A 24,718-nucleotide genomic window follows, 5' to 3' on the forward strand; every position below is an offset into this window, starting at 1 on the left:
CTGGACAAGTCACCACCTCATAGCAGGGCCAACACAGATAAAAAGACAACATTCACACTCACATTCACACACTAGGGCCAATTTAGTGTTGCCAATCAACCTATCCCCAGGTGCATGTTTTTTGGAGGTGGGTGGAAGCCGGAGTACGCGGAGGGAACCCACGCAGTCACAGGGAGAACATGCAAACTCCACACAGAAAGATCCCGAGCCCGGGATTGAACTCAGGAGTACTCAGGACCTTCGTATTGTGAGGCACATGCACTAACCCCTGTTTCACCGTGCTACCCATGTACTATATACTTTTGTAAAAAAAAAAAAAAAAAAAAGACTTTGTGCAGAGCACGGATAATGCTCGATCGTCCAGTTTGTGGAGTCTATCCCAGCTGCACTCACAAAATGACACCTCATCGCAGTGCCACCACACTTTACTTTGGTTTTGGAGATTGCACTATGATTTAGTTTAATGTTTAATGTACTGTATGTCCTGGCTTCAGTGATGGGCAAGCTACTTGGATAATGTAGTAAGCTTAGCTACGAGTTATTCTCAATTAAATGTAGCTAAGCTACTGTAGAAGCTATTCCCGGAGAATTGTAGCAAGCTACACAAGAAGCAACACGGCAAAAGTAGCTTGCTACATTAAAGCTACATTTGATGGCATTTATATGTATGGGCCCACATGTATAATATCAATGTTAATGTAAAAGAGTGTACAAATGAACACAATACTCTTAACTATCTGTCATTTAGCTGGGGACACCCTACAAGGACCTCGATGGGTCCCCGCAACCCACTTTATGTGTCATGAGCCGTGATTTGAGTCATGTTTTTTTTAGTTATTTTCCGTTAGTTCTGGGTTCCTTTTGTTCTTGTTTGTGCACCGTTGAGTTTGTTTAGTAACCATGGGAACTTATGATTTTCACCTGCCTTTTATGTTCACTCGTCGTGGCTTCATTATTTGCTATACGCAGCTGTTACGTCCCATGTTCCTGTGTCCTGCTCCTGTGCTTAGGTATTGCCCTAGCTTCCCGTGCGATCGGCACGTTTTTTCTTTTGTTTGTTTTGTCTTTTGGTACGTGTCTGATTAAACAATCATGTCCTACCTCACGCTGCCGTCCCGAGCCGTCTTTTCTGCATTCCGGGAGAACAAACCCCGATGCGACCGCCGTGAATGTGACGGAATGTATTTATTTAGTTAGCCTTTTCTTTGGCCCACCACTATAATGTCATTCATTTTCTGTACTAAAAAAACATCATTCATCTATACCTTGACTAAAAAAAAAATTACTTGTGTGTCGTTGGGGAAAAGTTGGCAATAGTTACAGAATATACAGTAAATCTTCTTTAAAGGGGAACATTATCACCAGACCTATGTAAGCGTCAATATATACCTTGATGTTGCAGAAAAAAGACCATATGTTTTTTTAACCGATTTCGGAACTCTAAAAGGGTGAATTTGGCGATTGAAACGCCTTTCAATTGTTCGCTGTCGGAGCGATGACCTTTTACCGGTGACGTCACAACAGGAAGCAATCGTCCATTTTCTCTAACACATTACACACACCAAGTCAAATCAGCTCTGTTATTTTCAGCTTTTTCGACTGTTTTCCGTACCTTGGAGACATTATGCCTCGTCGGTGTGTGGTCGAACGGTGTAGCAACACTAACAGGGACGAATTCAAGTTGACTTACATGAAGTGTGCTAATCGGACATATCAATGGTCATGGCATGCTAATCGATGCTAACATGCTATTTAGGCTAGCTGTATGTACATATTGCATCATTATGCCTCATTTGTAGCTATATTTGCATCCAGCCTTTCCCTCCACCCACATTTAATGCCAAACAAACACATACCAATCGACAAATTCAAGTTGCACCAGTGGTCGAAAGATGCAAAAGTCCCTCGTTTGTTCTGTTCTGTCGTAGCATCGCTACCGATGATAGCGATGCTACGACAGAGATGTGTGGATATCCTGCGACACTCAAAGCAGATGCATTTCCAATGATAAAGTCAACAAAATCCCAAAGGTGAGTTTTGTTGATGTTATTGACTTATGTGCTAATCAGACATATTTGCGCACGGCATGACTGCAAGCTAATCGATGCTAACATGCTATTGAGGCTAGCTGTATGTACATATTGCATCATTATGCCTCATTTGTAGCTATATTTGCATCCAACCTTTCGATCCACCCACATTTAATGCCAAACAAACACTTACCAATTGACGGATTTAAGTTGCTCCAGTGGTCAAAAGATGCAATCGTTGGTTAGAAGGCGATCGCCGAATTTGTCCTCGTTGCTTTTGTCTGTCGTGATATGGCTCAATAGCTTCAGTTTCTTCTTCAATTTCATTTTCGCTATCTGCTTCCACACTCCAACCATCCGTTTCAATACATGCTCAATCTGTTGAATCGCTTAAGCCGCTGAAATCTGAGTCTGAATCCGAGCTAATGTCGCTATATCTTTCTGTTCTATCTGCAATGTTTGTTTGTATTGGCGTCACGCAGTGACGTCACAGGAAAATGGACGGGTGGATTTACAGATAGTGAAAATCAGGCACATTAAAGCCTTTTTTCGGGATATTCCATGATGGGTAAAATTTTGAAAAAAACTTCGACAAACAAAATAAGCCACTGGGAACTGATTTTTATTGGTTTTAACCCTTCTGAAATTGTGATAATGTTCCCCTTTAATGTGCGTTCCTGAGTTTGTGTTGGACATCTTACATTAAGAAAGCAGTTAGTTTGCAAAGTAAAGAACTAAATCTAAGGTTTTGGACATTTTCTTAAAATGCATACATTTGTTTAAATATGAATAGGAATATGCATTATTGTGTGTTTTTCCCTCGTCGTCATTTGACATGAGTGCATGTCTGTTAAGATATTTCTAGTTTTGATGACCTGCCTTATCTTGCCTTTGATTGGCCACTCTGTAATGTTGCGCCCTAAACTTAGCCAATTGTGACTCATCATACAAATACCAACCAATCATCATGGATTTTTTTCCATATGAATGAATGTTCTCATCTGTCCAGGTCATTGTATTTTATTCATATTTTTTGGCCTGGGTTCAGTCCATTTTTGTTGTTGTAGCTTGCAGTTTTTATGTAAGATACCTATAACAATATGACTCTATAAGTGACGGCACAGTGGAATAGGGGTTAGTGCATGTGGCTCACAATACGAAGGTCCTGGGTTTGTGTGAAGTTTGCATGTTCTCCCCATGCATGGGTTCCCTACGGGTACTCCGGCTTCTTCCCACCTCCAAAGACATGCAACTGGGGATAGGTTGATTGGCAACACTAAAATGGCCCTAGTGTGTGAATGTGTGTGTCAATGTTGTCTAATTGGCCCTGCGATGAGGTGGCGACTTGTACCCCGCATATCGCCCAGATGCAGCTGAGATAGGCTCCAGCACCCCAAGCGACCCCGAAAGGGACAAGCGGTAGAAAACGGTTGGGATGGATGGGTCTATAAGTAGCTAAGCTACAAGAAAAGCTACTCATGAAAAAATGTACATGTAGCTTGTTACTGGCCATCACTTCCTGGCTGGGAGTAGAAACATGAACGACTGATACTCTCCCGTCCAAAGGCAAAACCCAGTAACTCAATTTTGGTCAAAACTGAGCTGATAATAATTTTGGAGTTCCTAGGTGATATGCTTTACATTAGTGTATGCGATATTGTCATTTGTTCCGTAGGTAAGCTGTTACGTGCATGGCAGGACCTAGCAACTACCACATAACCGCGTAGATACAACAGAAAAACCTAGTATCTCAAGGGACCAATCGAAGCTTCTTTGTCAGTCGCCTTATTGTCTTTAATGAGACATTTGCACGAATGGGGGCCGGCGGTCAACCTGATGATGTGATATTATGGCACGAGGCGATATTTGGAAGATTGGCCCAGGACGTTGCAAGCACCTTCATTAAATGTATTGTTCTTGATTCTTCCCCTTGCATACTCTTTTGGGCAGATAACTGTGGAGGTCAAAATAAAAACTGGACGCTGTACACGGCTCTTGCCCAATGTGCAAACGCAGAATGGGGCCCACCCGAGATTGTGATAAAATATCTGGAGAAAGGGCACACGTTCATGAGAGCAGATTCAATCCATGGCTCAATCGGCAAGAAAATGAAAGCTCAAGAAAACATCTATACGTTTGATGACTTTTTAAATCTTTTTAAGACAGCATCAAGACGGATTAGTTTTCTTTTGTTTTCTCAAAATCAGCTAGAAGTGAGTTACTAGGTTTTGCCTTTGGACGGGAGTACTGACGCCATTGCACTACCAGGAATTGCAAACACTTCAGCTAAAATGTCAAGTGTTAGTCTACAACATAATTTACCTTTTAATTTAAACCCTTTTGGCACTGGGGAACAAGGGTTGGCACTTTTGTGACTTTTGCGCTACCTTTAATACTTTTTTGTGGACTTTTTGAATCTGCACTGCAACCACATTATTTACCCATTGTGGAATAAAAAAAATGCCTATCCTATCCTAATGTTAGCGATCATTGAATGTTAGGCATTTCCTAATATGACTGCAATTGGTTTTAATTGCTTTTCTGGGTCTTCTTTTGTGTAAGTGCACATGTTCCCTGCGCGTACGAGTATACGAGACAGCTGTGTGTGACTGCTTGAAAGCCAAAGTTTTTATTTATTTAATATTGAATCATCAAAGTTAAACAAAGCATTGAAACACATGTAGTGACATGGAAACACTAGCACACAGTTGGGTCAACTAGTTTCAAAGTCCATGTCGTGTGAAAGCAATTTAACCCTTGAAAGCTGCCTAACAGTTCATATATCAATAAAGTGCCTTGCACATGACAGTAAACCAATGTCTTACTTTTATAATGTGACCGTCATTATGGTTAATTTGTTTTGCAATATTGACTTCTCGCCTATGATTGTTTTACATGCAACTGAACCGGGCAGCTTGTATTTGTGGTCTGCAGAATTAATTTGCAATTTAACATGTGTGTAATGTGCAGCATTAAATATCCAAACTGCTTGCCATCTCATGGTCTTCCCTCTTGGAACGCTCACACCCAAAGACAAAGTCCTCCTGTCAAACAGAGACAAATACTTGCCACCAGTGTCAGAGAGGCCATCCAAAATCCACTTGAAGAGAGAGATATGCTCTCCTCGTGGCTTTCTTTGGTCCGCACTGTGCCGTGTCGCACTCTCTCCAGCCTCACCCTTCTTCTGACTAATGCATCAGGGTCATTATGACATGGCTGTGCCCACATTCTGTTGCTCGGGTGAAAATTAATATTCCAACTTTGTTGTTCTCACTCAACTGTTGATTGTTCAGGGAAAGAGCAACACTCCGTGCTGAGGGACATTCAAGAAGTGTGTGTGTCTTTATTGATATATTTTGTACAAAATGGGTTATGTTTAAAAATTTGTGTGATAACGGAGAGGAGCTCAGGTTAAAGGTATACATGCAAAAGTGATGGAATGTAAATAGGCTGATTAGATAAACACACACACACACGCACACGCACACACAGACTGACAAACAGACATCTAGCAAACAACGCAGTGACCTATGCTCTCTCCACTCAGTCACTGGGAGAAGTGCAAGCCTCAAACTCCATCCATCCATCCATCCATCCATCCATTTCCTACCGCTTGTCCCTCTCGAGGTTGCGGAGGTTCCTGTAGCCTATCTCGGCTCGGGTGCAAGGTGGGGTACACCCTGGAAAAGTCGCAATTTAGTATTTTCTGCCCACACTACGCACATACTGCTGCATTTAATAATAAACAATTTGTATTTGTCCAACTACAGATGGATGTTTTTAATACTATTGCTTGGAATTAAATGACGTCACATCCGGCTCATTAAATATGTGGTGGTCAAAGCGTGCTACAGGTTCCATTCAACTCAGGCCTGGACAATTATTTTGACTCCAGAGGCCACATTGAGAGAAAAAATTATGTCTGGGGGGCCGAGGTTTATAATAGATAGATAGATAGATATATAGATATATAGATAGATAGATAGATAGATAGATAGATAGATAGATAGATAGATAGATAGATAGATAGTACTTTATTGATTCCTTCAGGAAAATATATAAATATGTATGCAAAAATATAAAAATACATATATATGGGCTTGGAATCGTTCTGTGTGGAGTTTGCATGTTCTCCCCGTGACTGCGTGGGTTCCCTACGGATACTCCGGCTTCCTCCCACCTCCAAAGACATGCACTTGGCAACACTAAATTGGCCATAGTGAGTGAGTGTGAATGCTGCTATCTGTGTTGGCCCAGCGATGAGGTGGCGACTTGTCCAGGGCGTACCCCGTCTTCCGCCTGAATGCAGCCCAGCTTAAATTGAGCTTTTCTTGAATAACAATGCCCTATACTTGTGTTGTTTTTGGCTGTATAAATCATTCAAAATGCAAAAACAACTCTTCAGAGTTCTTCAAGGGGAAATCAAGAAGAGCGGAAAAGTGACACATTTTAGGAAATTACTACGAGAAAAGTGCTCCAAGGGAACAGAGTCAAAGAACTCACACGTTTGCAGCGATCACTTTCTTAAACGTTTGTTTGATATGTTTTTAATGTTCTTTACTTGTTTAGTATTTCTCATTGAAGTATTATCTTGATACAGTTTGTATTTTATTTTCAACAAACAGAAACCAGAAATTCAGGGTCAATCACTATTTTCATGCATTAAATCAATTTGATTTCTAAAATAGTTAGTTTTTTTGTATTTTCACACCTATGTTTGAAGTCCGAGTGTCCATTCACTATCGCTAATGAGACTAATGGTCAGTTTTCGGGTGCTAGTAATCACTGTTTGTTGCCATGGACGAGTCCTCGCAAAATGCAAAGATGAATCAAAATGACCCGAGCAAAAACGAGGCATTATTAGTCCGGGAGAGTCTTGATACCAATTTGCTTGACCCATCACCTCAAAGAAGTTGTAGGGCTACATGCTTTTCCATGTTTTCATCTGCTTCGCCGTGTAGAATCATATATGGAGCACCAGATTGTTCAACATGTCTGGGAACTCCACCAACGGCTAATCCTTGATATAACTTTAAAAATTATTCCATTGCTTAGTTAGATTTTTTTGCAGGAGGATGTAGGTCCCTTGCGTACTAAATACGTGCACGCTGCTTGCTGTACAGCAGCCATCTTGGCTTGGTTGACCACCGCATTTTTTCACTTCTGGAAAGAAGTCACGTGATGGAATACAAGTACTACCATACCAATTTTATTTATAGACCCCTTAAAACAGCCACAGTTGAGAAACAAAGGGATATACACCGAAAACAAGTACAAATATAGGGATGTATAAAAGCAAAACAATACTAAATCCTTTAAAAACATATAATGTAAACCTAGTAAAATGATTAGGAATAAAAGCATCAGATTAAAATGTTTCTTCAAAACAATGAGTCAAATACAGTTCAATGTGATAATCACAAGAAGGTGGATGTTCTGAAATCCTGTTTGCATTCCCGTGCTGCATTGATTATAATCAACGGAGTACTGCATGGATTTAACACAACTTCTTATAGCTTCTTGTAGCTGACGTTAAGTTGTTTCGTTTTTAGACAGCAAACTGCTGCACTCCATTTTGACATGTTCGCCACTGTTGTGATTTTTGGCCTATAAGCCACTACATTATTTCTACGCTTTATACAATTATGCAGCTAATTCATGTCAACTGTTTTTCTGGGTTCACCAGCTTCAATTGCTGCCAATAAATTCAGCCTTGTCACAGCAGATCAATGACATTGCCGAACGTGTTGCAGTGGGCCAACTAAATTTTTCACATTAAATCAAACGCATTCACACAACCATTAAGATAGCCATTTAGTGTTTTACGGACTCACCCTCGTTATGGAGACAAAACGACAAAATGCACAAGACGCAGCCCCAGAGCCGAAGAATGTCTACCTGACCATTGAAAAAGGAAGAAGCCGCTGCATGGAACGGAAATCCACCACCAGTAATAGGCCCTGAAACGCCGGACCGCCGCGAGCAGAAAAGTAAAACTTCAGTGGTTTCAGCGTGCAGGAAGAGGACAAAGACAGCACTCTTCAGTAGGCTTACTGTATGACGTGTTACAGGCACCATCTTTATTTAAATTTGTGAATGAACACAAGTGTCTGTGTAAATATTTCATGTTTCAATGTGTACACTTGTGGCTTATAGACTCATGCGGCCAATATATGACAAAATACAATTTGGCCAAATATTGGGTGGGTGCACTACCATGGACGACAGTAATAGAGATGTAATTTGGATTTTTATTCTCGGAGCGGTGTTCATTCCACACACTATTATTCAGCAATATAACCTTTGAGTGGTGCACGAGACATAACTTGTTTGATTTTTTGTTTTGTTTTACTTGTTCGGGATTTATATTGTCGTGTTGAGGCCAACTTGCTCTTATCTCACATCTCACTGCTGATTGGTCAGTTGCTGTGTGCTGTCAGTGTCACCAAGAAGGCAATGCCAGAAAGCCAATCAGTGAGCATGTGGGTGGTCTAAAAGGACAGGCTTCAGAATAAGCAACGGCTTTCCACCTGGCACAAATGTTTGACTTGTCTCACTTCAATAGCGTGACATTACTTTTGGATGGTAAAAAGTGTAGGAGACAAAAACTGCTTTTGGAAAAAGTGCAGGTGTGCGGCTCGTATTCAGGCGCTATGGCTTAGAAATGACCGTAATCAAAAGTCAATATCACACCATGATCATAATGCCTGCACTTACATTAAACTTACAAATATACAAAACCAACGGGAGCAATTTTCTTCAACCATACAAGCTGCATCACATGGCAATTGTACTTAATAGTTCTTCATAATAACTGTACGTGTTTGTGGAATAGACTTAGTTCACCACTTTTTTTTCAACATCTTTACTACTTTTCAGGCATTTTCACATGAAGCATGTTTCCATCCAGGAGTAATGGATAAATACCTATTAGTGTCATGCCTGGTAAAATTCATGTGGAAACGATGACAGACTGCAATAATGAGGCCACTATGTTTCCTTTTCTATTTAATGTAGTTGCTATAGTTTCAGAATTACTCTTCTATTACATATAATAAAAAATAAATGAGACATAGCGGACATATTATATTACAAACTTATTTTTTGGCTCTTTCTCATCATCCACTGAACTTGGTGGTTTGATTCCTTCTTTCTTCTCCGTGCACATCTCTGCTCGCTAGGCATCATCAATAACTTCAGCGAGCACAAAAGCAGCTAATTTAGCTCTGCCACTTTCTTCTGTCATGACTAATGAGCTCTCCCTTCGTTTGTGTATTAGTCTCGCTCTGCTGTGGACATACCCCAGGGAACGGGCCACTGCTGTGCAGGTAAGCCCAAACAGATGACAGTGCAACAGCGTGGAAATGGGAACAATAGGATCCTAGTTGAGATTTCTGTTTAATCCAAGAAAAAATCAAAAACACTGTATTGCTATACAAACACAATACCCCGAGAGGGAGAAGCGGTAGAAAATGGGTGGATGGATGGATGGATAGATAGATGTGTGTGTGTGTTTATATATATATATTGCTAGAATCTGTGTGAATTGGCATCATTGCAAATTTCTGGGGGGATTGATTGAAATTTTTATTAGTAGATTGTACAGTACATATTCTGTACAATTGACCACTAAATGGTAACACCGGAATACGTTTTTCAACTTGTTTAAGTCGGGGTTCACGTTAATCAATTCATGGTAAGGGACCGATATGTTGCATGATTCACAGATAAAAGTCTCAATGTTAGCAACATGGAAAACATTTGATCCAGAATAAATTTTCCATAGATAGTGCCTCCATTTTCTGGCTATCTTATTGTTTTTAGGTGGAAAAAAGGCAAATAAAAACACAATAAACCTGCAAAAACAACGTGTTCGACTGGCAAACAGTAAATAAATTGTTATTTACAAGCAGTATGTCAGTCAGCCTCACTCCCTTGCAGCATTATTACTAAATGTGCCATGTGCCTTCCGTTTATTGCATTTCTGCCATTATGGAGCGCACAATGGGGAAGTCATGCTAACGACACTAAATTCCACTCGAATGCGATGTCATCCTGGTCTTGTTACTGCGTAAGAATAAGCATTATGGAGAAGGAACATTATCAGAAGTAACACTGAAATTCCTCCCATGAGCATCATGCCTGACTATTTTATTAGTGTTGGATTAAACTAATTAGAGGCAGATGACAGGTACATTAACCTATATATATTTTAATTGGGAAAGGCTAAAATTTGGTGTCCCCACATGGTTACAGCTGCAAAAGCATGTAATGAGACAAGGTGAAAATGTAGCCATGCAGGCTCACATACTTACAGTACAGCAGTCTTATGGCTGTGTTGTACACAAGTCAAATGAAAAGTAGGAGACCTCTGAACTGAGATAAAGTGCAATGAAAGCCTGCTGATTGTATGATGGCCCTGCAACACGACAGGCTTAGATAAAAACTCACTTTATGGCTGTGGGATCAGTTAGCACGGAACACTGGGTTCATTTTTACACACAAAAACAACTTCAGCTTGGACAGCCTAATATCATAATCAATATAAAGTGCATTTGCAAATATTACATATTGTTAAGAAGTGGGCTGCACTGTACAAAATTACCACAGCAGTTATTCAGTCAAATAGTTTAATCATTATCCTTTGAGATTCAACAACAAATCACTTGTCTCTTTCGGGGGTTCTGTAGACTACATTGCTCACTGTAGTACAGTAAATGGCGGTATGTTGTTAAACCGAGACAGTAAATTACTATAAGATTACAATAGTGAAATTACAGCATATAGTTGTAATTTTGTTTTATTAAACCATACCCCTTAAACTGTGAAGTTCCAGCATTTAGTGGTAACTTTATTGTAATTTGTCATAAAATCACATGTCTGTAAATGTTACTTTCACAGTAACTGTAAATCTTACTGTGGAAGTAATGCAATTATAAGACAGTAATTTGCTAAGAATTTACAAATACAATGTTTACAGTGCACCTCACAATCAGGAGATCCAGTTGCAAATCTCCAATGGAACATGTATGTGTGGACTTTACATGTTCTCCCTGTGCTTGTGTGGGTTTCCTCCAGGTACTCCCAAAACATGCATGTTAGAGTTCTTGTGTAGTGCTTGTATGTTTTTATATGTCCTTAATGCTGAACCGCCATCCATCTATCCAATTTCTACCGCTTGTCCCTTTCGGGGTCACGGGGGGTGCTGGAGTCTATCCCAGCTGCAGTCGGGCGGTAGGCGGTGTACACCCTGGACAAGTCGCCACCTCATCACAGGGCCAACACGGATAGACAGACAACATTCACACACGGAGGCCAATTTAGTGTTGCCAATCAACCTATCCCCAGGTGCATGTCTTTGGAGGTGGGAGGAAGCCTGTGTAGACAGAGGGAACCCACACAGTCACAGGGGAGAACATGCAAACTCCACACAGAGCCTAGTATCAAACCCAGGACCTTTGTATTGTGAGGCACAAATACTGAAATGTCCATTTCTCAGATGATGCAATTGTTGATGACTGAAGTGCAGATATCAACCAAACAAACCCCCCTCCACATCCCACCCTCTGGATTGTAAATAATGTATAAATAATGTAAATAATTCAATGTATACACTCTGATTAACTTGTCTGATGACTGTTTTATGCTGATAGTATATATTTGTACCACGAATTGATTACGTGGACCCCGACTTAAACAAGTTAAAAAGAAGTATTCAGATGTTACCATTTATTGGTCAATTGTACGGAACACTGAGCAAACTACTAATAAACGTTTCAATCAATCAATCAAAACTCACCCCTGTGCTGAACAGTCCACCCAAAATCATCTGGGATTTAATCACAATCATGTGTGGGTCTAATGGAAACAAATACAATCTATTATAATATGTCATGGGCTTCACGGTGGAAGAGGGGTTAGTGTGTCTGCCTCACAATAAGAAGGTCCTGCAGTCCTGGTTTCAATCCCAGGCTCGGGATGTTTGCATGTTCTCCCCGTAAATGCTTGGGTTCCCTCCGGGTACTCCGGCTTCCTCCCACCTCCAAAGACATGCACCTGGGGATAGGTTGATTGGCAACACTAAATTGGCCCTAGTGTGTGAATGTGAGTGTGAATGTTGTCTGTCTATCTGTGTTGGCCCTATGATGAGGTGGCGACTTGTCCAGGGTGTACCCTGCCTTCCGCCCGATTGTAGCTGAGATAGGCGCCAGCGCCCCCTGCTACCCTAAAAGGGAATAAACGGTAGAAAATGGATGGATAATATGTATTTTTTTCCCCCTTCTTAAGGATGAATGTGTGTAATTGATTTGATTTTAAAAAGTGTTAGTACCTAATGTGTCCAAAGGGTGGCAGTGTTGAGTTTTATAATGGTGCGCAAGGAATCATCCTCTTAAATTAACCTTTTTTTTCTTTTCTAGTCACTTTCTCACTTATAAACTGTAATAAATGCAGTAATCACCCAGACATCCGTGCCACATTTATGTTTTAAGACGTTATTAGTGGCAACAGTGTAAAGCAAAAGTTTATTAGCATGGACTGCATGTATTTAGGAAACAATTTCAATAACGTGAAACAAATTTGTTTATCTTCTTTTCCATATTGTACTGCAATGCGAGACTTTTTTTTTCTCAGCTGAGTGTCAGCTGACGGCCTTTGACAGTTGACATGGGAAAAGGGGGGGGGGGCTAGGTTTGTGCAGCCGACTAATATGCTAATTAGCTGACGGAGTGTGCGACCCCATTGGCTCCTCGTCCGAGACAATTTCCCACTTGCAGCGTGACGTCACTTGCGCTCTAAAGCTCTTAAACTGGTGTGTGACGCGTGTCGGGCGAAAAGCGCTCCTGCGTCCGCTTCTCTCGTCTGTCCGCTTATCCGCTCCCGGTGGCGATGTCTCCGTGAGAAAAAAAAAAAAAAAGTTGTGTTAAATGTTTGAAATACAACACGCACGCCGAGAAGGGGACTCCGCTCCTTGTGTGCGCGGCACCGGCCGGCGTGTGTGCGCGACAGACTCCGCCGAGCAGGGCCAAAGTAGTCCAGGACGCAGAGAAAGTCTTCTTTTAGAAGCAAAACAAAAACCCCAGCAAAAAGCAAAGTAATTCAAGCTGGCTCACGTTGTCGCCACCCAGCCCGGCGTGACAGCTGCTCCTCAGGCCGCGTGGAGGACTGTGAGCAGCAGCAAGAGGATGGCATCAGAGCTGGCAATGAGCAACTCCGACCTGCCCACCAGTCCCCTGGCCATGGAATATGTTAATGACTTCGATCTGATGAAGTTTGAAGTGAAAAAGGAGCCGCTGGAGCCCGATCGCAACATCAGCCAGTGCAGCCGCCTCATCGCCGGGGGATCCTTGTCTTCCACGCCGATGAGCACGCCCTGCAGCTCGGTGCCCCCGTCCCCGAGCTTCTCGGCGCCCAGCCCGGGCTCGGGGAGCGAGCAGAAGACGCACATAGAGGACTTCTACTGGATGTCCGGTTACCAACAGCAGCTCAATCCAGAGGCGCTGGGCTTCAGCCCGGAGGACGCGGTCGAGGCGCTGATTAACAGCAGCCACCAGCTCCAGTCGTTCGATGGCTACGCCAGGGGGCAACAGTTCGGGGGCGCAGCCGGCGCGGGAGGCGCCATGGCCGGGGAGGAGATGGGCTCCGCCGCGGCGGTGGTGTCGGCGGTCATCGCCGCCGCCGCCGCTCAGAACGGCGCTCAGCACCACCACCACCATCACCACCACCACAGCGGGGCGAGCGCGGGCGGCGGCCACCACCACCACCACCACCCGTCGCCGGGCGTCCAGTCCAACGGCGCGTCTGGCACCAACCACCCGCACATGCGCCTGGACGACCGCTTCTCCGACGAGCAGCTGGTCACCATGTCCGTGCGGGAGCTCAACCGGCAGCTGCGCGGGGTCAGCAAGGAAGAAGTGATCCGGCTCAAGCAGAAGCGGAGGACCCTCAAGAACCGGGGCTACGCGCAGTCGTGCCGCTACAAGCGCGTCCAGCAGCGGCACGTCCTGGAGGGCGAGAAGACGCAACTGGTGCAGCAGGTGGAGCACCTCAAGCAGGAGATCTCCAGGCTGGTCCGGGAGAGGGACGCGTACAAAGAAAAGTATGAGAAGCTCGTCGGCAACGGCTTCAGAGAAAGTGGCTCCAGCAGTGACAACAACCCTTCGTCCCCGGAGTTTTTCATGTGAGTCTCCACATATTCGTGCAAAAAAAAAAAAAAAAAAAGACAAACAAACAAAAAGAGTTGACAAGTTGCAGGCCTGTTTTAAAAAAAAACAACTTTTTTTCATTCTCCATCCGATAAGAACTCATTTGTCAACTTTTCGTTTCATTTTACACCGTTTCAAACAAACTGCAATTTAAATGTGGAGATCCTTTTTTTTTTTTTACATCTATTAGAACTCTCACTTAGTCTACTTTTTCATCATTTTTGTCACTATTTCTCCCCCATTGCAGTTCAGCAAAAGAAGTGCATGCATGCACTTAACTTGCCCCTTTTTTTTTAAAGTTTGAAATCAGTGTGCAAAATGCATTCATTGACATTTTATTTTGGAGGATTGCCAGCCATTTCATGCATTTGCTTGCTTAAAAGACTTTTTTATTTCCCTCAAGAGGTATTGAACTATCCTGCATGCTGGACATGTGTATGTTTTATATTGTTGTTTTTATTTCCTGTAGTGTCTTTTGGTTTCTTACTTTGTGGGATGACTCCAGCAAGCATGTCATTCATACTTCATTTATGCCTCCTCACTTTTTTGGGACAGCTATACAAAAAAGTGACAGGACTTTCCCACCTGTGTACAGTGCGACTGCGTTTCAGCTGTGTTGAAGTGCACCACCGACATCCCACCGCCTTTAGCCTGCAGTGAATATGATGGAAGTTGATCGGCGGGGATCCTGGTTGAAAAGGAAAAAAAAAGGAAATAACCCTTTGTTTTTATTTTTCTGTTGTTGTTGTTTTTTTTTTACTGTTATTTAAATATATTCCCACTGTACATTTGACAGCATTTGATTTTGAAAGCTTAATATAAGTACAAAGTTATATAAATGTAAATGGACAAACAAACCCCCCACAAAGTGCCCCAAATACAGTTGACAAGGACTGGTTCAGCTCCAGTGGATGCAGCGAGCAGGATTATATATTGCATGTGCAGCACTGCACAGCCAATATTGACATAAATTAAATAAAAATAAAAACATCTCAGACTGTTAAACAGTAATGCTTTTCCTTGTTGAAGCATTTGGACTGAAGTGCACTCAACATTTTCGCCTGTCATCATGAGGCAGGGAGTTCAGAACAACTATTTTCCACACGTATCAAAGTTATTTGGCCCGTGTCAGGTATTTCGTAACATGCAATACTTTTATCATCACTTCAGGAAAACAAACAAAAAGAAAAAAACTGATGTGTTTACTTCAAAGAAAATTTGCTGAGCAATAACAATTCTTATAAGTAATAATGTCTGGACATTGTTAGAAGGTCAGGGATTGATACCCTGCATGTATGAATGAAAAAAAAAAAAGAAGAGGGAGCTCCTTTTGCTTCTTGAGAATATGTGAATTAATCTTCGTACATACATCCAAATATATATATTTTGCTGTGCAAAATGATTTCACTCACTAACCATATGTGATGTTTATATGTGCTCGTTTTGTCATTTCATACAATTAAATGATATGCAATAAATGTATAATTGCCTTCAATAAGTTTCTCACTTTTCTTTTTTTTATTCTCAGGATTGCGATCCAAACATTACAAAAACAAAGCAAGAAAAAAAATATATATTTTTTTTTTTCTCATGCATTGTTTTCCCCCAGACCACCCAATACTATGGTTTCAGAAATTGGTATTCACCCCAAATTACAATAAAACTAAATTGGCACACTATGTTGAGACACAATATTAGAAGACAACATGTAAACATGTTCAATACACACACAGCACAACCACACACCACACAGAATAGACAGCTTCTATTGTTGTCATACACAACCATAGCATCACTATAATATGCCATTTTTGGTCTGCAAATGAAACTAAATAATGAACAACAATCAGGGGAATGATAATATATTGCTTTATTATATTGATGTATTATTATTATTTTGATATGCTTGTCTGTAGAGAGTGTGTGACTAAATATTTGTTTTAATGTGATTGTTTATGCACATGTATGTCCATAGTCGTGCACATGGGTGCCTTCCCCTACATGATGTGATAGGTGCATGTTGCCCCCCTCGCCCCTCACATCCTCACATGTCACATTGCATGTCGCTGGATCTGTTGTCAGGTTCTTTTGGACAGTGTATGCTCACACTTTGTTATTTGTGGAGCGTTCTACTGCATCCTGTTTGTCAGAGGGCCTGCATGGCAGAGCTGGGAGGGCACACTCATGTCAGGCATGTGAGGAGGGGGCGCTGCAGAGGGTGCCAGTGCAGCAGAAGAAACCCGATCGTGTAATTTGGTCGGTTTTTGGATGTTGCCTTTGGATTTCTTTAAATATTTCTTCTAAACTCTCGCTAGAAAAGGGCTACTTTAAACACTAAACCAGGGTCTCTAGGGTAGTGGTTTCTCAACCTTTTCACCCCTGAGAACATTTTTTTTTTTTTAATTCAAGGACTCCCTAATCAGAGCAAAGCATTTTTGGTTGAAAAAAAAGAGATAAAGAAGTAAAATACAGCACCGTGTCATCAGTTTCTGATTTATTAAATTGTATAAGAGTGCAAAATATTGCTCATTTGTAGTGGTCTTTCTTGAACTTTTTGGAAAAAAAGATATAAAAATAACTGAAAACTTGTTGAAAAATAATCAATTGATTCAATTATAAATAAATATGTTTACACATAGAAGTAATCATCAACTTAAAGTGCCCTCTTTGGGGATTGTAATAGAGATCCATCTGGATTCATCAACTTAATTCTAAGGATTTCTTCACAAAATAAAGAAATCTTTAACCTCAATATTTATGGAACATGTCCACAAAAATTCTAGCTGTCAACACTGAATATTGCATTGTTGCATTTATTTTCACAGTTTATGAATTTACATTCATATTTTGTTGAAGTATTATTCAATAAATATATCTATAAAGGATTTTTGGATTGTTGCTATTTTTTTGAGAATATTTTAAAAAAAAATCTCACATACCCATTGGCATACCTTCAAATACCCCCAGGGGTACGCATACCCCCCATTTGAGAACCACTGCTTTAGGGTATGTTTTACCTTTGGCCCAGTACAAACACATTGATTAAAAATAGTGTCAGCATACATCGAAAGCTTCTGAGGACAAACTGAAACAGACCTTTCGATGCAACTTTGACAGTTTATGAACAACCCTGAACAAAATTCACTTTTTACAGTGCATCTGTCCAAAGCTGCATGCTATTTGTGAACCACTAAGTTGAATTCCATAACTAAAATGCATGGTCACTCCCACAAGTAGGACTGCGCTATCCATCGGGTCATTTAGGTACCTCATGGCCGTCTTATTGCGGTGATTTCCTCGGAGGTGCTTGCTGTTTTGCACAGACTACTGAGGGGAGAAACTGAGACAATAGTTGGGCTTGTGCTGAATTAAATGATTTTGCTGATGATTAATAGTAGCGTGGTTCACTAGCTCCTGCGATGTAGGGATGATAAATCGAGAGCGCAGCTCCGTACAGCTGTGCCACTGTCGCGTCTTTGCATGCGTGCGCACACCACCCATTTCACAGCAAAGCCTTCTTCCAAAATTTATCTAATTGCATCTATCTGTTCTGAGCTTTGGTGCAGTTATTTTCACATTTCACTAAAAAAGTATGTATCGAATAACTTCAGGATGGATGCTCTCCTATACGCCCATTCAGAGGCTATGTTTGTGATTTCAAAGAAAGGACTTTAATGGCTTTTATAGCCATGTGGTGGAGGTTTTTACTGGTATGTAAAACATGTAAATCTGGTTTTTGGTCAACATATTTTCTTTCAAATCGCAAGCATATATTGATTGTTTCGTTGTTTGGCAAACATCAGTTCGAGGAAAAAAATAACAAACTCCCATGCTTTGTAGAAGTACACACAAACAACACTGTAAGTGGATTCGATTGTTCTGCTTCATGCGATTGTGGCATGTATGTGCCAAAAGATGGATCTTGTGCAGGGGTCAGGAACCTTTTTGGCTCAGAGAACCATGAAAGACAAATATTTTAAAATGTGTTTCCGTGAGAGCCATATAATATTTTTTAACACCTAATACAACTAAATCCGTGCATTTTTAAGTAAGACCAACATTTTTAGAGTATAATAAGTCTCTTATTCTTTTTAATAACATTGTTATTCTGAAGCTAACCAATAATGAATAAATACTTCTTACCATTAATGCGACTTCTTGAACAGGTGCGGTACAAAACGGATGGATGGATTAAAATGCATGAAAATGTTTTATATTTTGAACGTTATTTTTGACACTGTGATTGCCAGCGGAATTATTCATTACTTATCGTGTTAAGCAATGTCAGCCAAGATTTATCTGAGAGCCTGATGCATTCATCAAAAGAGCCACAGCTGGCTCTAGAGCCATAGGTTCCTTACCCCTGATCTAGTGTAAAAAAAAAAAAAAATCCCTTTGCTACAGAGTTGTTAACAAAGAGTGACATTTGTCAGTCTCCCAGAGATGTGCTCCTCTAACAAGTTAACGTGTTTACTTTGGCACCTTGCCATGCAGCTTGTGACCAACATGTCAGTTTGAAGTAGCCTAATTCAACAGGCGGAACATGGGCCAAGTCCGTCTCGTTGAGTCGTGAGGTTTTGCATGAAGAAAGCGCCTGTAAAATGTCAATTATTGAACTTCATGTGAAATTTTACTCTAAAAGTGTTCCTAGCCCCTTTCCTGCTCTGTCATCGATATGAATATAACAGCAAATGTCTTTCGCATGGAATAATTTTAGTGCAAAAAATGAATAAAATTAAATTTAAGTGTGATCGAAAACATTTTTTAAATCGGTGTTCATAAATAAAATGTGAAACATTTTGTACATACAATTCTGCTTGATTCCCAATTTAGCCTGCTTTTGAAACAGTTTTTTTTTTATTATTTGTGCACTTGTCAAACAATCAGCAAAAGAGGCAACACTCCTTTTACATAAAGCTGGTCTCTGACTGATAAATACCTCATTCATGTTTGCAATCACGTTTTGCGCAAGGCTTGCTGCTTACTAACTCTCAGCCATTAGTCTTGTGCTGTTAAAATACACAATCTTTGTTAGTGAGAAGGAAATGTGGCCCGCTGCACAGTTTACAGTTAAATACCAGATCTAAGTATTTGTTTACATTTTTTTCAACACATTGATTCGTATGCGAGCGTCTGCACTCCACACACACAACTTGTACACGAGCGTAAACGGTGCGTGTTTGTCAACTAATGTGTGTGCGCATATCTGCTTGTCATCATCTGGAGAGGAAGACGAGTTGGGGTCAGAAGTGACGGCATGCAGGGTTGCTCTCAAAGTCATTAGAGTAATCCCTGCCCTGGGGATTCCACGCTCATTTCCTCTGCCCAGAACTCACCAAATGAGATGGACGAGCACACATCCGACATGCCGCAGAACCGAAGTCAATTCTAGATGATTCACTTGTCGTCTCCCACCCATTTCCCGTCTTAAACAGCTATGCTTTTTATTGGCCTTCAATGCAACACAAGTAAAAACACCAGTATGTTTGTGTAACAGAATATATGTGGGAGTTGTAATATAACTTAGCTGTAGTTAGTCTGCTGGTTTATACTAGACATTTTTTTTTTAATGTGGCTTGTGATTGGAAGGAAGCGTATGGTTGGTTAGTTAATGTCCCTAACTAAACATTTCATTTCTTTTAATTTGCATTCCATTGTCCTTAAATGGCTCAAAGCTGAGGGTAGCTATGGGTAAATGACGCCTCAGTGAGTGTATGGCACACTCACTGGCTGTATTGACACCGCACTGATACTGTGTTTCATAATGGCCAAAAGCCATCCATTTACAGTTAGCAAATTTTGTTTTAGTTGTTTTTTTTAAACAAATAGCTGTACAGAAAGGAATGTGAAACATACAACTCTAGGCAATGAGTCAAATAAACTTAATCCCAGATTTTGGAATTTTCCTTCGTCCCATTAAGATCAACGATGGCGACACAATCGGATGTCAAAGACGGCAAACCCCTCCACCGACTTAATTTAGTACGAGTTGTGAGCCGAAAGAGGTGTTTCCTGATAAATACAGTTTGGCGCTTCCTTGTCAAATGACACAGCAGTTGTATCGGTCGCAGGATTTTTTTTCTTTCTTATAGGGGATACACACATCGAGGGACAAACTATTACTTTGTATGTTGCATAAGTATTGTTAAAGTTAAATTACCAATGATTTTCACACACATACTAGATATGGCGAAATAATTTTCTGCATTCGACCCATCACCCTTGATCACCCCCTTGGAGGTGAGGGGAGCAGTGGGCAGCAGCGGTGCCGCACCCGGGAACCATTTATGGTGATTTAACCCCCAATTCCAACCCTTAGTGCTGAGTGCCAAGAAGGGAGGTAATGGGTCCCATTTTTATAGTCTTTGGTATGACTCGGGCGGGATTTGAACTCACAACCTACCGATCTCAGGGCGGACATTCTAACCACTAGGCCACTGAGTAGGTCACCAGGCCACCGAGTAGGTTTCCCCCATTACACAATGGAGTGTGGGCACTGTTGTGGATGACCACAATGTACCCTACCAGACAAAAAAAAAACAGTAATTTTTCAGCACAATCGTATATCCATTCTCTTATAAATGCAATTTAGTAATTTTGTATTACAGATAAAAATTGGATTTGTGCTCTGCATAAAAATAAACAAATACATTGATAAAATACTAGCGTTGCCAGAGGATAGTTTAAAAAAAAATCTGATTAATCGCACTTTTGAATTTGGATTCATGATGATAAATCACAGGTTGTTAATCTAAAATAAGACCGCAATATTTGGACACAAATGCCATTCTATTGTCAGAATGTCATCCAGGAAATGTTTTAAAGAGTTTTACTTGAATGTATATATGTAATTGATTTGCTCAAAATGTGGCAACCGTTTTATCTAAAGTCCAGTTAGGGTGTATTTTGGGGTGAAATGTGCCAGTGAGTACACCCGTCAGAGTCTCCTCACTCATTTTTGACATATGCATTGACCCGATCATTGACTTTGTACAGTGGGAAGTGGATTCATATGGCTCCGCTCACACGGTTTACCTGACAAAGGAAACGTGACAAATTGGGGGATTTGCACTTTCGCAACCAGATAGCAGTAGATTGTTGTATATCTTAAAAATGGGTTTTGTGGCAATTCCAACTTTGACCACAGCGTCAGTTGCAATGTAGAGTGGCTCTTTTCATCATTTTCAGCAGACTGCCTTGCTAAATTATTAACCCCCACCCCTGCTGGTAGAAAGTGAAGTAGCACATTCCATTTTCCTTAGTTTTTTAAATTTGCTTTGTTAATTGTTTCACTCAATTTAAATGACTCCCAATATTTGAAGCACATACATATAGTGATGGACGTCTTAAATATGCATAGTGAGACAAAGAAATGTCTCAAATGCGGATATTCTATAGACCAGTGGTTCTCAAACTTTTTTCATTGATGCATCCCCTGTGAACATTTTTTTAATTCAAGTACTCCATAATCAGCGCAAAGCATTTTTGGTTAAAAAAAAAGAGATAAAGAAGTGAAATACAGCACTGTGTAATCAGTTTCTGATTCATCAAATTGTATAAGAGTGCAAAATATTGCTCATTTGTAGTGGTATTTCTTGAACTATTTGGAAAAAAAAATATATGAAAATAACTAAAAACTTGTTGAAAAAATAAACAAGTGATTCAATTATACTGCGATGAGGTGGCAACTTGTCCAGGATGTTCCCCGCCTTCCGCCCGATTGTAGCTGAGATAGGCACCCAAAGGGAATAAGCGGTAGAAAAATAAAGGATGGATGGATGATTCAATTTTAAATAAATATTTCTACACATAGAAGTAATCATCAACTCAAAGTGCCCTCTTTGGGGATTGTAATAGAGATTCATCTGGATTCATGAACTTAATTGTAAACATTTCTTCACAAAAAATAAATTTGTAACATCAATATTTATGGAACATGTCCACAAAAAATATAGCTGTCAACACTGGATATTGCATTGTTGCATTTCTTTTTACAGTTTATGAACTTACATTCCTTTTTTTGTTGAAGTATTATTCAATAAATATATTTATAAAGGATTTTTGAATTATTGCTATTTTTAGAATATTTTTCAAAAATCTCATGTACCCCTTGGTATACCTTCAAGTACCCCCAGAGGTACGTGTACCCCCTTTTGAGAACCACTGCTATAGACATTCATAGCAGATGAAGGAGATAATGAAAATCCTGTCTTCTGTCATTCTATACGAGCCAGATTAAACGTGGAAACAGTAAACTCCTTTATAATTAAACTGACATCAGGGATCCATTAAGGTGCTTATTCAATCCGAGGATGCGATTTCTTTAAATTTCCTCGTTTTTTTTCTTCTTCCTGCCTACAGAGGGAAGTCACGGTGTGCTTCAAATAGACATTAAGCGGATACGTGTGGTGTCATTAGAGAGTTGTCCTTGAAAGACTGGCTGCAGGTTATGTTGGTAATGAGGTGCTCGGGACCTGCTGTGGTAATTTTATATGTTTGTAAATGGACCCAGACCAAGAGACGGGTGACTTAAATAAATGCAACACCATCCAGCATATGCACATAACAGTGAATTGGTTTAAAAAACCTTTTTATCATCATTGTTTTAATGGCAAATATGTTTTATAACAAAAAATGAAGCTAATTAAGAGGCCTCGGTTTGTACACAATTTGTAAAAGAGATTTATGTGGCACTTATTTGAAAATGCAATGATTTAAACTTTCCTTTAGCGCCGTCTATTTCCCTCCATGGGCCTGTTTGGCATCCCAGCACAGGGAGCTGAGATCTAAGCGAAGATTTCCCCCATAACATTTATTGAGCGTCTGAGGATTCCTGAACACACCTGCTCTCCTACTTTGAATTTTGCTTTTAGAAAAGGGGGATGAAAATGAAAGTGTCTCTCGTGAAGACCAGAAATGCCAAGCGTCACAGTTCATTTGTTCTTGTGATAAATTGGAGTCCCGTTTTAAAATAATTAATTGTGTAATTTAACAAGCTGAGCAGGTAAAAAAAAAAATTATATTTTGTCTTCTGTGTGCAGCGACACACTGCGTGCTTATATAGTCTGTCCCTGGTGGTTACAGTGTTTTGATGCATGGGGATCTGCCTATAAAGTCTATTTACATGCAAATTTTTACATTTCCCTTTGCATCAAACACTTACAGTGATGCATGTACTGTATTCCACCAGTCAGACAAGGTTCCAGAGTGAATCTCTCTCTCTCAGAGTGGAACTGTTTGTGCATTTGTTGTGTGTTTGACGGAGAATGACACATGCTGGAGGGAAGAGAGGAAATGGTACTGTGTGTTTTACCTTCGTCCTCATTTATCGTCTCGTGTTTTTTCTCTTCAATCTTACCCGCTCCTCTAGGTCATCCAGAAAATTCCTCCATCTGTGATTTCAAGCCCCATTCCTCCGTGCCCTTGGCTTCCAGAGGTAAAAAAAAAATATATAAAGTATTTCAGTGTTTTTTTTTTACACTGTACAGTAGAGTCCTGTTAAGCAACAATGCCAGATATAGTTGTACTGTCCTCTCTGACAATTGATATGTTTAGCTATATAGTCAACTATTTCAGTGGATTTAACTATATGTGTACAATAGCTCACTTAAGAGTCTGTTCAGAATATTTTAGTAATGCGATTCTCAAATTGTGGTACGCACTACTGGTACGCAGACTCCATTCAAATAATCACTTGATTAGAATGCATTATTCTTTTTGTCTATATTCAAACACAATATTACTATTCAAACTGCTCGCTAGAGTTACCATATCTGAGTTATTGGGTAGAAATATGGGGAAACAGCCACAAATGTGCGCTTCATTCACTAACTGTGTTACAAAAAAGATCAATTACAATAATACATAATGTTGGATATACAGAACATACAATCCCTTTATTTATTGAATCACAATTATTGAAATTCAACGTTTAGGTGCATTTGCAGACAGCTAAAATGATGTGTAAAGAAAACAATAACCTGCTAACCAAGAATGTACAACAATTCTTCTCAACAAAAGAGGAGGAATATAACCTTAGAGGAAAATCAAATTTAAAACATTTGTATGCTCGTACAACACTTCAGTTGTTTAGTAGATCAGTATGCGGAATTTAATTATGAAACGGATTAACCAAAGAAATCAAACAAAGCACCAATATGATTCAGTTTAAGAGACTGTTCAAACTACAAGTGTTCATGAAGTACACAGAACAGGAATTATGATGAACATCTTGAACCCTTTTCTTTTTTTTTATTTAGACAGAGATTATTTATGTATTTAATATTTGTTTACTTACTATGGTATATAATTTACTTTTTATTTATTTGTTAACTGTTCTGTTACAGACAACAAGGACATTTTATAACATTGCTATGGTATGAAAAGGGGTAGGATTAAATAAGCTCTACTTCTTCCTACCCTTTTTCGGACGTGCTGTAATGAAACAACTGGAAATGTGTGATGCATTACATTGAATCATGTGCA

The 24,718-nt window shown here is 40.2% G+C and overlaps 1 protein-coding gene across 1 annotated transcript in view; it reads left to right on the plus strand.

The window, feature by feature from the left end:
• The first annotated feature begins 12,844 nt into the window (after positions 1–12,844).
• Positions 12,845–24,718, plus strand: part of mafa (MAF bZIP transcription factor a) — a 195,469-nt gene continuing 183,595 nt past the window's right edge. Inside the window, exons 1-2 of the mRNA XM_061880829.1 lie at positions 12,845–14,208; positions 23,604–23,669. Of these exons, the coding sequence (XP_061736813.1) occupies positions 13,214–14,208; positions 23,604–23,631 (1,023 nt within the window). The 5' untranslated portion in view covers positions 12,845–13,213 and the 3' untranslated portion in view covers positions 23,632–23,669. The remainder of the gene's footprint in view (positions 14,209–23,603; positions 23,670–24,718) is intronic.

This window comes from Nerophis ophidion, linkage group LG02 (assembly GCF_033978795.1).
Source record: "Nerophis ophidion isolate RoL-2023_Sa linkage group LG02, RoL_Noph_v1.0, whole genome shotgun sequence".
Classification (NCBI taxonomy): Eukaryota; Metazoa; Chordata; class Actinopteri; order Syngnathiformes; family Syngnathidae; genus Nerophis; species Nerophis ophidion.